The sequence below is a fragment of the Peromyscus leucopus genome, chromosome 5, assembly GCF_004664715.2.
Source record: "Peromyscus leucopus breed LL Stock chromosome 5, UCI_PerLeu_2.1, whole genome shotgun sequence".
Taxonomy (NCBI): Eukaryota; Metazoa; Chordata; class Mammalia; order Rodentia; family Cricetidae; genus Peromyscus; species Peromyscus leucopus.
Genome location: NC_051067.1, coordinates 38,621,542 through 38,637,964, shown reverse-complemented (window position 1 = coordinate 38,637,964; position 16,423 = coordinate 38,621,542). Strand labels below are relative to the sequence as shown.

The 16,423-nt window shown below is 48.7% G+C and overlaps 1 protein-coding gene across 8 annotated transcripts in view; it reads left to right on the top strand.

The window, feature by feature from the left end:
- The window catches only part of Ripor2 (RHO family interacting cell polarization regulator 2), a 213,814-nt gene that overhangs the window by 162,440 nt on the left and 34,951 nt on the right, over positions 1–16,423 (top strand). For 6 of the 8 annotated variants that reach the window (XM_037205867.1, XM_037205868.1, XM_028880635.2 and 3 more), the window contains exons 8-13: positions 1,234–1,297; positions 8,531–8,574; positions 11,296–11,421; positions 11,687–11,835; positions 12,111–12,240; positions 12,968–13,093. In XM_037205867.1, the coding sequence (XP_037061762.1) occupies positions 1,234–1,297; positions 8,531–8,574; positions 11,296–11,421; positions 11,687–11,835; positions 12,111–12,240; positions 12,968–13,093 (639 nt within the window). The remainder of the gene's footprint in view (positions 1–1,233; positions 1,298–8,530; positions 8,575–11,295; positions 11,422–11,686; positions 11,836–12,110; positions 12,241–12,967; positions 13,094–16,423) is intronic. The other 2 variants (XM_028880649.2, XM_028880662.2) reach the window with 1 other exon arrangement.

The window sequence follows — 16,423 nt, the reverse complement described above, 5'->3', positions numbered from 1 at the left end:
CTCTGAAGTACTGAGACCTTGCGACAGGACGGGTAAAGCCATTTTCTCCGTGTCCCACAAGAGTAAAGGTGCCGAGCAGAACAAAGAAACAACTAGGAAACGGAGCCTCAGACCTTTCTAATGCTCCCTGAAGCCCTGCGTGTGCCCGCGCTCACATGGGGGCCTCGCTTTTGTCAGAACGGCAACTTGCACGGGCCGGGCCTCAGGGAAGCTGGCCGCGAGGAAGAAGCTTGCAGAAGCAGTGGACATTGCTGCTTACCCCAATAGAGAGGCTTCCAAATCTTACCCCAGCTGAGCAGCAGGAGACCCTCACTGGTGACAGATACGGGCTGTGACACTTTAGGTACACCTCTAACTGTTCCCATGAGGCCATCAGATACTGGGGCAATGGGATGGGTGTGGTTAGGCATTGTAACCGTCCACCTCTCATTCCTTTGGCTCCACAGTGAGGAGGGGAATACCGACTAGGTCCAGGGGGCATTCTGGGCTTCATGACATCGCATTAGGAAGTCTGCTTCACTTGAGCAGAATCGAACTCCTATGCTAACCCCTCAAAATGTGTGTGTGTGTGTGTGTGTGTGTGTGTGTGTGTGTGTGTGTGTGGTGTAAAGAGGCAGGTGTGGAGACCAGACGAAAACCTCATCCATTTTGTTAGGTTTTGTTTGTTTGGAGACAGAACTTCTCACTGGCCTGGAACTCTCAGTAGGTTAGGTCAGCCTGTCTGCCTTCCTTGTACTGGGATTACAAGCACATACCACTATGCCTGGTTGCTTTTTTCTTTCTTTCTTTCTTTCTTTTTTTTAATTTAGCAAATAAAAGATACATGGGGGGTGGTATATAACATGTTGTTATGAAACAGGCACACACTATAGCATGGCTGACCCGCTCATTTAACCTGGAGTATGGATCTCTTCCTATGTATTGGGTATGGCTGATTCCTCCATCACAATAATACTGTTGTTGTTTTTTTTTTGTACAGTCTGAGTCTGTTCTTAGGAACATCCCATATTCTGTATTTGTCTGACTCGTTTGATATCATTTAACTTGTTCACCTAAGCTCCAGCTATCCCATGTACTGGAAGCCTTGCTTAGCCATGTCTTGGAGGCTGCACTGCGTACTCACGGCAAACAGGAAAATGCCTTCTGTTCATGCTGTCACTGTTGAAGTGCCTTATGCTTTGAGCTGCAGTGTGGAGGGTGGGGGACCTAACACCATCTCCTCTGCTCTTCCAGAACATGTGCACCATTGAGGCGGAGCTGGAGAGTCTGCTGGGAGAATTCTCCGTCAAGATGAAAGGTAAGCTGTCCTTGTTTAGAGAGAGACGAGGTGCTGTCTTCACAGAACTTCCTGAGAAGGCATGCTGTTTGTGTTTTCTTTGCAGGGACATAGGATCACCCCCATGCTCCCACTCATGTTTGTTTGTTGATGAGACTCTTGAATCTTTCCTTCACACTTGAAAATGGTGTTTACTGTAGGGCTGTGTCAAATGGGCACAAGAATAGAGTGAGGCAAACGGCAAACCCTCCCAGTCCATCCCCCAGAGTCAGTAATCACCAAGACTCCTTCTGATGAACTAGAAAACTCCAGAGGAGTGAACCCCAAGTATGTCAGCCAGTGCCTGTAAACTTCAGTGAGCAGTTTGGAAAGAATAGGGCCACTTCTTATGTAACCACAGTGCCATGTCCTGTTGTCCCATTATCACATCTAACAAAATTAACAAGCCTTTGTTATTAACCTAGTTCGTTTGCAGCTACCCCAGCTGTCTCAAAAATGCTTCCTACAGTTGCTTTGCTTTAATTAGGACTCACACAAGGTCCGTGTGTTATAACTAGTTGTCAGACAGATCCCTTTCATCTCAAGCAAAACCCCTTTCTACACGCTAGACGCGTCTGTTGGCTTCTTTGCACTGTCGTTTATTCATCTGTTGATTTATCTACTCAGGATATTTTACTTTTGTTTCTAAGACAAAAGTTTTCTCCGTAATTCAGGCTGGTCTCAAACCCAAGGCAATCCTCCTGCCGCAGCCTGCCATGCCCTGGGAATACAGGCTTGTACCACTCTGCCTGGCTTGCTGCCACATAAATCATTTCATTTGTTCCTTCTCTCTCATGAGCCTTCTCTCTGTGTGAGCCTGTGATGTTTAGTACGGAATGTTCTCATCTAGAGGCATTGTTGGTTTAGACTACAGCATCTTTGGTGTAAAAAAGAAGCCTGGCTAAGCTCTGCAGTCCTTCCTCTGGGTTTGGCTGCTTGGTCAACAGTTTGACCCCTGTATTGCTAAGGAGGATTATTACCTTACCTACTTTCAGCAGCAAGGAGAGTGGACAGGGGAGACTCCCGTTCAAAGGGCCTCAGGGTGGGGCTAGAGAGATGGCACAGTAGTGAAGAACACTAGTGGTTCTTGAAGAGGACCTGGGTTCGGTTCCCAGTGCCTACATGGCAGCTTACAGCTGTTGGTAACTCCAGTTCCAGGGGATCTGATGCCCTCTCCCGACCTCCTCAGGCAGCAGGCACGCATGTGGTGCACATATATGCAGCCAAACACCTTGCCTATGCTGGATACCTTCACCTTTCCAACTCTGTAGGTCCATTTGCTTCCACTCAGGTCTCCACCTGAGTGGAGTTCAAAACCACTCTGGACCCACCCACCCTCTCAGCAGCTCAAAATCTATACAGCCAGGACAGGGACTCTAAAGTTCTCTTTAGACTTTGGGAATGATTCTGTCAGCAGCCTGGTCCCTTGTGGGCTAGCATAAAGAGTGAAGTGACTTTGTCACTGCTAACATGAGGACTGCCCATGTCCCATGGCATACGGAGAGGGAGGTCACCTACCACTGTTAACACGTGGGCTCCCCATGTCCTGTTTCTGGCGTTCATTGCTACCAAGTGTTTCCGTTCTCATAATTTCCTATGTGGAAGCTAGTAGCCAAGAGACGTTAAATGACTTCTCACAGGTCACACAGTAAGCTGGTGTCAGACTTGAAACTAAATTCCAGGTCCTGGCTCCGAGGTTACTCTTCTCATCTCTGTGACAAGTACCTGACAAAAGGCAGCTTTGGGGAGAAGGGTTCACTGCGGTTTGTGGTTTGAAGGGCAAAAGTCGGCCATGGCAGGGAGGTGGAAAGGAGCCCGTGGCTTTGGGGGCCCACAGCGGAGAGAAAGGACAGTGCTGGAGCTCAGCTCACCTCCCTGTTGTTGTTGTTGTTGTTTGTTGTTGTTGTTGTTGTTGTTGTTGTTGTTTTAATTCAGTCCAAACCCCCAGACTGCAGGATGTGGCCACCCACATTCAGGGCGGCTCTTACCTTCTAAATTAATTGACCCTGGAAGCATCCTCAGAGACACACCCAAAGGGTTATGCCTCACTAATTCTCAGGGCCTTTGCCTGCCCTCCTGCCTGCCTGCCTGCCCTTCTTCCTTCCTTTTCTCCCTCCTTCTCTCCCTCTCTCCTTCCTTCCTCCTTTCCTGACAGGGTCTTTGCTATATAGCTGAGGCTGACCTTGAACTCTTGATAGTCTTACCCCTCCCTACCCACTAAATGCTAGGATCATAGTCACCCACCACCATCCCCAGCCCTCTAAGCAGTTTGACCATGAAAATTAACCGTCGCAGCTGCCAGTTTTAACAATTGAGCAGACCCTATAGACCATTGCTCAGATGCTGATTCTTCCCTAGAGAAGGGATCCCCTTCACCCTAAAACACAGGCACCCAAAGGCTTGGCAGGAGAAAGGGACCACCCACTATCCACATGATCTCAGGCCTGGAAGTAGTAAGGAGATGATATTGAGATTCTGCCATGGGCAGAGCTATCCTGGCCACCAGCAGTGACCTGGGTGCCTTGGGCTGAGGCAGTGAATGCCAAAGCTGTCGGCTCTGCTCCCCTCCCTCTGCTCACTTTTCTCATCTGCTTCCTTGGTTGCCCTAAACTCTAGTTCTGTCTCCTCCACTCTCTTAACATAAAAACCCAGAACTGCATCTGTGATTATACACACACACACACACACACACACACACACACACACACACACACCATCCTCTTCTCCTTCCACAAGAGAAGACCTCCCTGATGCCAAGACATCCTAGATTCCCATGAGCCACTGCTGTCCATTGTGTTTGATGAGGATATACCCCACCCAGCCCCTACCCTCTCTGCCACCAGCATCACAGTCTCAGATGGGGTAACCCCTAACTTCCTCCTGACACGCCCGCCCACACTTCCCTTTTGCTCAACCCCACAACCACCTACCACATGAAGGACAGTTGTCCTGGTGATGGTGATAAAGACACAGGGACAAGAGCTACTGGGCTATGCACACGTGCCTTTGCGTCCTCATCACCCCGGCCTAGGCGCCACAGAGGTTGGGGTGGGGAGGGGAGACCTCTGAGTAGCACCTCCTCACTCAGTGGGCATACATGGAGGATTGAGCCAATCAAATGAGCAGACTGCTGTGGAAGCCGGAGCCCATGATGGGGGCGGGGGAGGGGAGGGTAAAGTGTCTCAGAAAGGAAAATTAAGTCAGGTTTGGTGGTTCATGCCTACGATCTCAGCACTCTTGAGACTGAGGCAGGAGGACTGTTGTGAGTTTGAGACCAGCCTGGGCTTCAGAGTGAGACACTGTCTTTAAAAGAAAAAAAAAAAAAAAAAAAAAAAAAGGCCGGGTGGTGGTGGCGCACGCCTTTAATCCCAGCACTTGGGAGGCAGAGCCAGGCAGATCTCTGTGAGTTCGAGGCCAGCCTGGGCTACCAAGTGAGCTCCAGGAAAGGCGCAAAGCTACGCAGAGAAACCCTGTCTTGAAAAACCAAAAAGAAAAAAGAAAAAAAATGGCTTAAAGAGGTTTCCACTGAAGGGAGGCTGGCTGGGCTGGGGTGGAGGGAGCTTCCTAGAGTTACCTTAGGCTTAGAACAAATAAGCTGAGCGCCCTCCCTGAAGGCGGGGAAGCTGCCCAAAGCCGACAGGGAGAGCGCTGTGGCCTGCATGCTCTGTAGAGGTGCTGTGGGGAGCTGTGAGGTCAGCTTCTGAAGACTCCTGAGTGCCAGAGGAGGAGAACATAGAGCAGGAAGGTCTGTGTTAAGACACACAGCTGTCAGGTACTTGGCTATTTGCCTTGAAGTAGGAGGTAACACTCTTAGGAAGGTCATGGCGGAAACAGGAAACAGTGGAGGACTCCTGTGACAAAACCATGTCTGAGCAGAGGGAGCTGGGGTGGGTAACTGCGTGGCTGTATAATCAGCAAAATGTTCTCCACTTGATAAACTCTCTGGCTTAAGGGGAAGGATTCAGTCCACTGTGGGAGGGGTATTCAATCCTGGTAGCCGGAGGGGCTTGCAGATGAGGCAAGGGTTTGTTCACCTCCAAGTGGACCAGGAAGCCAAGCAGGGGCTGGAAGCGAGCAGAGCTCTACACCTCAAGACCCACCCTCCAGTGTCTGGTTCCCTCCAGTTAGGCCCCAACTCTTGAAGACTCCATAACGCCTCAAAACAGAGCTACCAGCTGTTTGAATGTTCAAACCGTGAGCTGGGGACATTTCCTATTCATATAGTCACACGGGGACAGCACCCTTCCCTCCATTCAGGCTGTGGAAGGGCAGCCACATCGGTACCATGGGAGCATGTTGAAAAACTGGAAAAGATGGAGGACCCATGTGAATACACAAGTCTCCTAGCTCCTGGCCTCCCGGGTGCACCATTAGTGGGAACCCAGGGCTGGTTTCTGAGTGGCCATAATGAAAACTTCTTAGCTGGTGTAACAGTTACTATCAAGCAGCTGAGAAAACATTGAGCTTTCTGCAGCTGTAGAAATGCCAGCAGGGCCTCGGGCCAGACTTGAAAGAACCCTGCCAGGCCCCAGAGACAGGCTGTCACTGCCACTGCCTCGGCTCACTCTGGAGCCTGTGCCATGGCCACCACCACCTGGGGGGCTTCGAGCAGCATGCCCTGGAACTGGGTCCTCCCTCCTGCTGTCATCATGTCACCAGAGGATGGGAGACGCCTTGCAAAGAATGCCACGAAAATGCTTTCATTACATGGGCAGTGAGGCCCCAAATCCATCACGGCCACAGCCTTCCCTCTCACATGACGCTCTTCACATAGGAAATCTCTGGTCATTTTGAGAAGGAAGGGGATCTTCAAAGGACTTGCCCCCCTTTTCTCACCTGATCTAGCATGGTACAGGGTCCGCTTCTTTTAAGCAGTGCCCCTATTGACACTGCATGCATAAACAGGCAGCAGATTTACCCCAAGCTAATTAAGTATCTGTAGGTCTGCAAAGGATAAATTGGGTTGTGTTAGAATTAGCACATCAGGCTTTGGATTCCTAAGAGCCAGCCAGCGATGCTTTCTTTCAGATGTGTTTTTGCGGAGGGGAACTATTCATGAAAATAGCTTCCTCCAATCCTGCTTTTGTTACAATGAGTCCTCCTAAGTGGCTCATTGGCTTCCAATCATTAGTGAGAGCTGGTCCTGGATGAATGGGCTCGCCAAGTAAACGGCATGCCAAGTTGGCGAGCTGCTGCCATCTACTGGCGAATGGTGGTAAAGGCTGGGTCCATTTTGAAGCTTCCCTGAACTTACAGGTCTTATTCATAAGCAGATTCCTTCATTCCAGATTCTCACAGTCTATTAATTGAGACATTCATTGAAGGTAAAACACACATAACATAACATCCTTGTTATGTTTCATGAGTAAAATGAGGTTTGCAAGAAACACAACCCAGGGCTGGGAAGACAGCATGAAGCAAGCGTAAGGATCCGAGTTTGGATCTGCAGAATCCACATAAAAAGCTGGGCATAGTGTCGTGCACTTATTTATATCCCAGCTTGGTGGTGGGGGCGGGCAGGGCAGGGCAGGAGGCAGGGGGAGCTGAGACAGCTGGCCCACCAGTCTAACCAAACAGCAACCTCCAGTTTCAATGAGAGATCCTGTCTCAACAAAGAAGCAATCGAGGAAGACAGTATGAGTGTCGGCATCGAACCCTGGCCTCCACACAAACAGCACACCTGTGCACGTGTATACACGGACAAGCACATACAACCACACAAGAAACAACTTTCCAGGACTCAACGGTCATACATGAAAACCATCGGTGCTAAATTTTTCACTGGAATTTTTGTCATACATTTTTTTCCTGAGAAAACTAAAATGTAAATAAATATTTTCACCCGCACATAGTAGGCTTTCAGTAAATATCTATAGGAAGAAGAAAGGGTGACCAAAGTCGGAACTCTTGAGCTGCCCCGAGATGATGACCATCTATTCTGACAAGCTGTTCTTACTGCTGAACCAGACGGGTACATAGTAGACCTCAAGGAGAGCAATCCATTTCAAACTGACTTGCAGGTGGCACAGGAGAAGGAAAGCCACCTTGTGCTAGCTAGTTCCGTGTCAACTTGACTTAGGCTAGAGTCATCTGCAGGAGGGACCCTCAGCTGAGAAAATGCCTCCATAAGACCCAGCTGTAGGGCATTTTCTTAGTGACTGATGTGGGAGGGCCCAAGCTATCATGGGTGGTGCCATCCATGGCCTGGTGGTCCTGGGTGCTACAAGAAAACAGAGTGAGCAAGCCACGGGGAGCAAGCCAGTAAGCAGCGCCCCTCCAGGGCCTCTGCATCAGCTGCTGCCTCCAAGTTCCTGCCCTGACTTCCTTCCGTGAGAACAGTGGCATGCAAGCTTCAGGAAAATGAACCTTTCCCCCCCCCAAGTTGTTTTGATCACGGTGTTTATCACACCAATGATAACCCTCAGGCACACCTCTTCTGTTGAGCGCGTAGGCTGTTGGCTGTTGGTTGGTTGGTTGGTTAGTTGGATTTGGTTTGTTATCTTTTTCTTAACTTATTTATTTTTATTTTATGTACATTGGTGTTTTGCCTGCATGTGTGTCTGTGTGAGAGTGTCGGATCCTGGAGTTACAGACAGTTGTGACCTGCCATGGAGGTGCTGTGAATTGAACCTGGGTCCTCTGGAGGAACTGAGGTCCCCTCAACCAGCCATCTCTCCAGCCCCTTAGTTTGTTTTCTTAATCACCAGTTTTGTGTACACTGTAGTCTATTTCTAGCAATTTTGTAACTGTAAACAGTGGCATCATTGTGCTGTACAAAAAGAATGAGAAAAACAGAGCAACAAGTGTGTTCAGTCAAGTCATGGGCGTGGGGACAAGGACTCACAAGGGAGGTATCTAGTGTCACAGATCTCGGGACAGAAGGAAAAACAAGAGGCCAGTTTATCTTCATGGGAATATTTTGGTCAGTGAAAGAATAGATCTTTCTGCGGCCCTGACCCTGAAATCTGCCAGAGGTACACAGAGTTCTAACCACCCAACATTGTCCCCAACCACCTATCAAGGAATGTCCCCTCTAGCTTTGATGGATGGAATCCCTCTACATCCCCTGCAAAGGCTATGCTCCTAAGAGGGTCCCAAGTCTTACCTGAATTTTCTCCAGTTTCACATATTACTTGAGGTTTTAATCTGTGACAAATCCCTCTCTAAAGAAGGGAAATGTGTTCTCTATCTCACAGCCCAATCTCTTGCTTACAGGTCTGGCTGGCTTTGCTCGCCTCTGTCCCGGAGACCAGTATGAAGTAAGTAACATTTGGGTCTTCGTGGTGGCACTGAGGGCTTGAAGGGCAGGGGCTGGCTGTAGTTTTGTTTCTGTTGCTGCGGCTGCTACTGCTTTGGTACTGGAAACTGAACCCAAGACCTAAGCAAGTGCTCTGCCGTTGAACTACATCTGCAGTCAATGTTTCACTTTAAAAAAAAAATTGTGTGTGTGTGTGTGTGTGTGTGTGTGTGTGTGTCTGTCTGTCTGTCTGCATCTGCGTCTGTGTAGGTATATGCACAGGAGTGCATGCAGGTCCTGCAGAGACCAGAGCTGGAGTTGCAGGCAGTTGTGAGCCTCCTGGTGTGGGTGCCGGGAACTGAACTCAGGTCCTCTACAAGAGCACCATGTCCTCTTAATGATTAAGCCAGTTCTCCACCCCTACTTTTTGTTTCTGAAACAGCATTTCCTAAAGTTGCTCAGGCTAGCCTTAAACTTGGGATCCTCCTGCCTCAGCTAGGATGTCAGGCACACACTACCAGGCCTGGGTGCAGTTATTTTTGCTTTATTTGTCTTTGAACACTTCGAGCCAGTGAGAAAGCTTGGAGGGTCTCTTGGAGCTCTCACATATGGAACATGACAGTCCCATGTACCCCATCATTACCACGCTGATGTCACTCTGCTCACCGCCAGCCCCAACCCTTCATCCCTAAGCTCTTCTCCCAACACTGAAAGGACAATCTTTCACACAAGCGCTGGACAATCCTTAACACTTACAAATTTAGCATGGCGGCAGGGAGCTGGTGCTCACACCTTTAATCCCAGCACTCGGGAGGCAGAGGCAGGCGGATCTCTGTGAGTTCGAGCCCCACCTGGGCTACAGAGTGAGTTCCAGGGCAGGCTCCAAAGCTACACAGGGAAACCCTTTCTCGAAAAACAAGCAAAAAAAAAAAAAATCACAAATTTCGCATTGCCTCTTCAGCAAATGCCTTCTACAGTCATGGTCTCCCAAGTGCCCCCAAGGTTTATTTACATTGTAGCAGTTTTTCTTTCTGATCTAAGATCTAATCTAGGATCAAGACTGACTCAAAGTCTTACGATTGTAAAAGAAACGCAGCTGCCAGGCACTTCCAGCTCATGACCTGTGGACCGCATGCAGCCAAGGATACGAATGTGGCCTGACACAAAATCATAAACATCAGACATTAAGAGATAGTTGTGTGTGTGTGGAAATTTTTAATAACTCAATTGCACAGTTCTTGAGTGTGAACTTTGTGTGTGACAGTATCATCCAACCATGTCCAATGGTTGGAGGTGACCAACACCTAATTAGAGATTTCTTTATTTAAAAAAAAATAAAAGGTGCTTATAAAGAGCACAGTAGCTTATACCTGAAGAGATTGTCAGTTTGAGATAGCCTGAGCCTTGCCAGGTGGTGGTGGCATACGCCTTTCATCTCAGCACTCGGGAGGCAGAGGCAGGTGGATCTCTGTGAGTTCTAGACCAGTCTAGTCTACAAAGAGAGTTCCGGGAGAGCCAGGGCTTCCTAGAGAAACCCTATCTCAAAAAGCCAGAGAGAGGGACAGAGAGCCTGGGACACACAGAAGACCATGTCTCAAAACCAAAACAACCCAAACCTTCATGAAGTGAAAAGGCCCTTTGTCTTTTCCTTCTTCAAAAGAGCACATACACAATACTTTGATCATCTCCTGGCAGAGGCCCTAAGGTCCTTTCATGCCAGCTGCCCTCCTCCGCCAGAGAATGGAAGGTCTCAACCTTTACCAGTATCATCAGAGGAAGAAGTCTTTATTTCTCCCTGCTGGCTGCACGTGGAAGTGGAGATGGTTCTTGTCCCTCTGAAGGAGCTGGTGTCAGCAGAGAGCAAGCAAGGGCTGATGTCATGAATGTGGATGGACAAAGACACGTCGTTGTACATGCCTGGGCAGACTGACACAGAGCTGTGACCTCTTTTTATTTATTTTATTTTATCTTTTTTGTTTTTCAAAACAAGGTTTCTCTATGTAATCCTAGCTGTCCTGGAACTCACTTGGTAGCCCAAGCTGGCCTTGAACTCAGAGATCCACCTGTCTCTGCCTCCCAAGTGCTGGGAACAAAGGCATGAACCACCAATGCCCAGTTATGAGCGCTTTTTTAAAATACCTGTGTAGATTTATTTTTATTTTATGTGTATGAGTGCTTGCTTGCATGTATGTCTGTACACCATGTGTGTGCCTGGTGCCTGCAGAGACCAGAAGAGGGTGTTGGCTCCCCTGGAACTGGAATTAAGGTGGTTATAAACCATGATGTGGGGGCTGGGAACCAAACCTCAGCCCTCTGCAAGAGCAGCGAGTGCCCTTAGCCACGGAGCCGACTCCACAGCCGCTGCTATGATCTCTTACTAAAGAAACCTCCAGACCCTCAGCTAGAGAAGCAGAATTCACCCCTTGACTAGGCCAGATGTGCCAACAATAGAGCCCAAGAGTCGGAGGCAGGTGGAGTTCTGTGAGTTTGCAGGCCAGCCTGATCTACTTAGTGAGTTCCAGGCTAACCAGAGCTACCTAGTGAGACCCTGTTTCAAGTAAATAAACAAATCAATTAAATTAAACCTCCTCCTCGCTCCTCCTGGGCTCCACTGAGAACCCAGCCTTGCGGGTGGGAAGAGGGATGAAGGGCCAGTGCCTATTTCCTGGCCCTTGGATCTTGGCGACTGGGAGAGAGAGTGGAGTCTGGTGGAACATGCGGCTGCCTAATGTCTTCACCCCAGATTTTCATGAAGTATGGCCGGCAGAGGTGGAAACTGAAGGGCAAAATAGAAGTGAACGGTAAACAGAGCTGGGATGGAGAAGAAACTGTCTTCTTGCCCCTCATAGTTGGGCTCATTTCCATCAAGGTACAGTGGCATTGTTGGTGTCTTTCCTGGTGTGGTGGCCCAGTGATCCCTGGGTGGGGACCCTCCATCCCACACACAGGCTTCTGTCTGTGCAAAGCCTCTTGTACTTGAACTGCTCTCAAAGACAGGAGACAAAGTAACTGTAGCAGAGTAATGTTTTTTTAAAATACCTGCAGATGTATTTCTGAAATAAGCAATCGATGGACTACGGAAAAAGGAAAATAATAGACTATTCCTCCTTGTCTCCTCCTGCCCTCTCTACCAGGTCACAGAACTCAAAGGACTGGCAACTCACATCCTGGTAGGCAGTGTGACCTGCGAGACCAAAGAGCTGTTTGCAGCCCGACCCCAGGTGGTGGCTGTTGACATCAATGACCTCGGTACCATCAAGCTGAACCTGGAAATCACCTGGTAGTAAGTTCCTGTTTTCAAGTTCATCGTAGAAAAGCAGATGCTGAGCGCTAAAGCTGTTCGGGGCTGGTGTGTGAACCACAGTGTCAGCATGGAGCCGTGGCCACACCCAAACTGCATTTTCTCTTTCTATTTTCTGACAACCTCGTTTGATCCAAACCAGCCCGGTTCCCACTGGTCTGAGCTGATATTGTCACAATGAGAAACTATCTTCCACCATCCTATGATGATAGGCGACTGTAACAGCTCCGCTGACCTAAGAATCCACTGTTTTACAGCCCCTTTGATGTGGAGGACACAACCCCGTCATCGGGCCCCGGGAACAAGACAGCCGCTCTCCAGCGGAGGATGTCCATGTACAGCCAAGGCACCCCAGAAACACCTACCTTCAAAGACCACTCCTTCTTCGTAAGTTCAGTGTGATTTCTGGCATAGAAATGATAAGGCTGGGGAGTTGTGGTAGGATTTGAAATGTTTCACACTCACAGCAGAGCTTTTCAAGAATAGGGGAGGTGGCTTAGCGGTCACGTGTTTGCTCTGCTGGCATGAGGGCCAGAGTTTGGATGGCCAAAACACACATAAATGCTGGGTGGGTGTGACGGCCCGCCTGTAGTTCCAGCCTGGGAAAGCTGAGACGGGATGTCCAGAGCAGGCTGCCTTGTGAGGCTAGCCATATCATAGAGCTCTGGGTTTGATTGAGAGAACTTGCCTTGGGGAATAAAGTGAGAAAGTGATCAAGAAAGGTTCCTGATGTCAACCTCGAGACTCCTCACCCATGCATATAAACATGCACATACACCTATACCCACATGCATACCACACATAAATACATGGAAAGAAGGAAAGTGATTCCTAGAGGTCACCCAAGTTGTGTGGTGACTAAGGACGCCATGTGCTGAGACACACTGGCCCTCTGAGTCCAGGGCTGGTTTCCTCTGCCTGTCTCTCCCTCACTCTACTTCACCTTGGGCTGGGAAATGGCATGTAGGTTTTTCCAGGCGTTCTTTGATGTTAATCTTTTCAAGTGCATATGAATGACACCTGCTTGACTTCACCAAGCCCTGCTAACTACTGAGGGAAACCCCGTTAACCTGCTGCTTCCCACTAACTTCCCATCTCGCCCTGATTTCTGAAGAGATGGTTGCGGCTGTCTGTCTTGAGTGCCTTGCGAGACACTTTCTTTGCCACGCTGCACCACAACCACTCTGTCGGTGACCTGCCTTCCCTCAGCCTGAACCCCAAGGCCCTGCTAGAATTCTATGTGAGTGCGGGCTGCCTGGAGTGCTGTGCTTGACTTCAGGGAGCCTGTGCATGCAGCCCAGCGTGAATCTTGTGTCTTATCTGTCTTGCTTGCCGGGTGATGATAACTGTCCTGTCCTTGGGGTGGGAAGCATGGTCATGCATGCAACTTTGTCGCCCTCCTTTTCCAAAATTCCTGGTTTTGTGCTGTGATTTTTCTCCGTGGTAACAAGACTTTCACTTTTACAAATGAACGATAGTATTGGGCTGGGGATGTAGCTCAGTTGGTAGAGTGCTTGAGTCCTGGATTCCAAACTCAGTACCACATGACCAGATGTGGTGGTACGCCTATAATCCCGTCACTCAGAAAGCAGAAGCAAGGGGGTTAGAAGTTGAGCACCAGGGCCTGAGTTCCTATGAGGATGGGGACAAATCGTTATTTCCAGAGGTAACTGGTTTACCACAAGCAATAGACTTCCAAAAGCCCGCACTCAAGGATTCAGGAGGGCTTAGGCCAACTTCTTCAGAGCTACTTCTATTTAGCTGTCTTCAGTGGTTGCAGTATTTGTTCAATCTATCCTAGTAAAAGAAATCCTGGAATTCATAGAAACATAATAGGTAACCTATTTTCATGAATCACATATTATTTTTTAAGAGAATACATGGACAGGTACACATACATATGAGAAATGTTTTGCTCTTTGAAGAATAAATGTCACCTTTAATTATCCTTTAATCTCCATTAAAGGACTTCTGGCTAATAATAATAACAACAGCAATAATTATACCTCTTTCATTGAACTAAAAATGAAGAACAACATAAATGCTCTTAGAGTTTCAGAAGAAAATAGGAAGACCATATGGCAAATGTAAAAAAGTAATAGCAAAAGCCACTAGGCTGATACACTTATACATATTCATGGCTATGTGATATGCCTTAGGGGGCAACGGTAATGTTGAAGTTACTTACTACTCACCACAAAATACCTGATGAGAAGCAGCTTAAGGCAGGAAGAGCTTATTTGGACCCAGAGTTTAAGGGGCACATGGTGGAGAAGGTACGGTGGCAGGCATATGGTCTAGCTGACCAAATTGTGTTAGCCATCAAGAGAGAGATGAGCATTGGTGCTCAACTCACTGTCTCCTTTTATTCAGTGTGAAACCCTGTCCCGTGGAATGCTGCCGCCCACATTGGGGGAGGGGGGTGTCTTCCTGACTCAATTAAACCTTTCTGGAAACACTCCCATAGTCACACCCAAAGGTATGTTTCCACAGTGATTCTAATTTACTCAAGTTGACAATGAAGATCAGCCATTGTGGGAGAGTTGGTAGAAGGTGAACAGCATAATTTAAGCAAGGTTAGAAACGCGGGATCACTTCCTATAGCATTTGGGAAAATACAAAGGTCCTCAGGGCAGCCATTTACAACTGTTCACAGCCCACCACACTGTCTGGACCATTTCTCCCTCTCCACTCTGCCCCTTCTGCATGTTCCACGGCTCTTCAAGTGTCCCACATTCTCTCCAGAACTCATATCTGTCGCTTTCTCCTGTCCTCTGCCTCACCAGTCTCCATGGCTGGGTTCTAGAATCATCTTTTCCCTGGCTGGGACCTTGATCTCATGACATACTTCCCAATGCATCTTTTGTCAACCAAGGTAAAAAATCAATCTAGTCAAGAGCTAAGAAGGAATTCTATGTCCCTGTCTATGAGGACTATGATCCCTGGAGACCAGTGTGCAAGGTGTAAGGAGACGGTAGCTGTTTGTAGTTTAAGCTTCCAGAAGGGTTACAACTGTGTGCCTCAAGAACTGTGATTGGTGCGTGAGAGCCAAACTGTTTGGAGGGGGCGAGCAGTCTTGGGAAGCAAGGGGAACAGTTTTGCAGTTTACCAGGCTAGTGTATTTCCTTCAGAGCCATGTGGGTAGTTTGCAAGGTCCGGAAGTAGGCGGTAGATGTGGAGAGTTTGGCTGTATGCAGATACTCCTGCCACTTCTGGAGCCCCGAGGCCACAGTACTGCACTTTGATTTCCTGCCTGTGTGGTGCCTGTTGGTAGGTGTGTGTCCCTCATAAACCGTAAGTCCCTATGAGCAGCAGGGCACCTGAACTTAGTGCAAATTGCCCACAGCTACTCAGCCCCATGCTATATAGCCAGTGGATGCAGCCAAGGGGTGTGTGCACACAAGTCCAGGAGAGGCTGGGCAGGCCTTCTTGAAGAACACGAGCCTTCAGTGAAGAGCCTTAGGGGTTTTTGGAGAAGGTCCAGCAGTTAGGACTTGGATCCTTCACCCTTCTGTTCCCCAAGCTTTCCCTTTTACCTTTACTAGAGGTATACAGGTGTAGCAGACTGTGAATGCGGAGGGAGCACCTCAGATGAGCGAGGAGGGAGACGCGCACAAGGAGCCTCTGAGGGCTCAGAGGAGGACAGCCTCTCTCCTGCTTCAGTTAGCTCGCTCGCTGTCACTGTCCACTGGGATCATTCCTGGCATGACTGTGAAAATTCTTGATTTTATATAGAATTAAAATAGACATTAGCTTAACACTTACTCCATGTAGCTATCCTTGAGTTTCTACAGGGAACTGATAAGAGGACCCCATCAGATACCCAAATCCACAGAGGCTCAAGCCCCTTACATCAAATGGCATAGCGATCACACAGACCCTCCGTGCACCCCCTTGTACTTCAAATCATCTCCTTATGAGCTAACATACGACTCCAAATACAGTGTAACCGATGGGGAAATAGTTTCCCAACTGTAGTGAGTAATGGCAAGGAAAGGTCTGTACGTGTTCCAGATATGTCCCATCTGCGGTTGCTTGACTCTGCAGTTTAGAATCAGTGGACATGGAGAGGAATAGCTGTCCTTTAAAAGCCCAATCTGAGGACCAGTGAGGTGCTCAGTGGGTACAAGTGTTTGGCCACACAAGCCTGACAAGATCAGTCGCTAGTGACATGAGAGAACTAACTCCACGAAGTTGTCCCTTTACCTCCACGCGTGTACCTTGACACACACACACACACACACTCATGCCAATTATGAATAAACAACTTTTCAGTCTAATTTGGGAGCCAGGGTGATGATTCAGTGGATAAAGCACTTTGCCATGAAGGCATGAGGAACTGGGTTCGGATATCCAGAACTCACAGAGAGCCTGGGTATGGTGGTGCAGACGTCTGTCATCCCAGTGCTTCTACAGTGAGATGGGAGGTAGGAGCAGGGCAACCAGGGGGAGCTCACAGGCCAGCTACCCCGCCACACTCCGTGGTGAGCTGGAGACCCTGTCTCAAACAAAGCAGAGGATGAGGACCAGTACCCAACGTAACCTGACCTCCACACGCATGCTCGTGCTC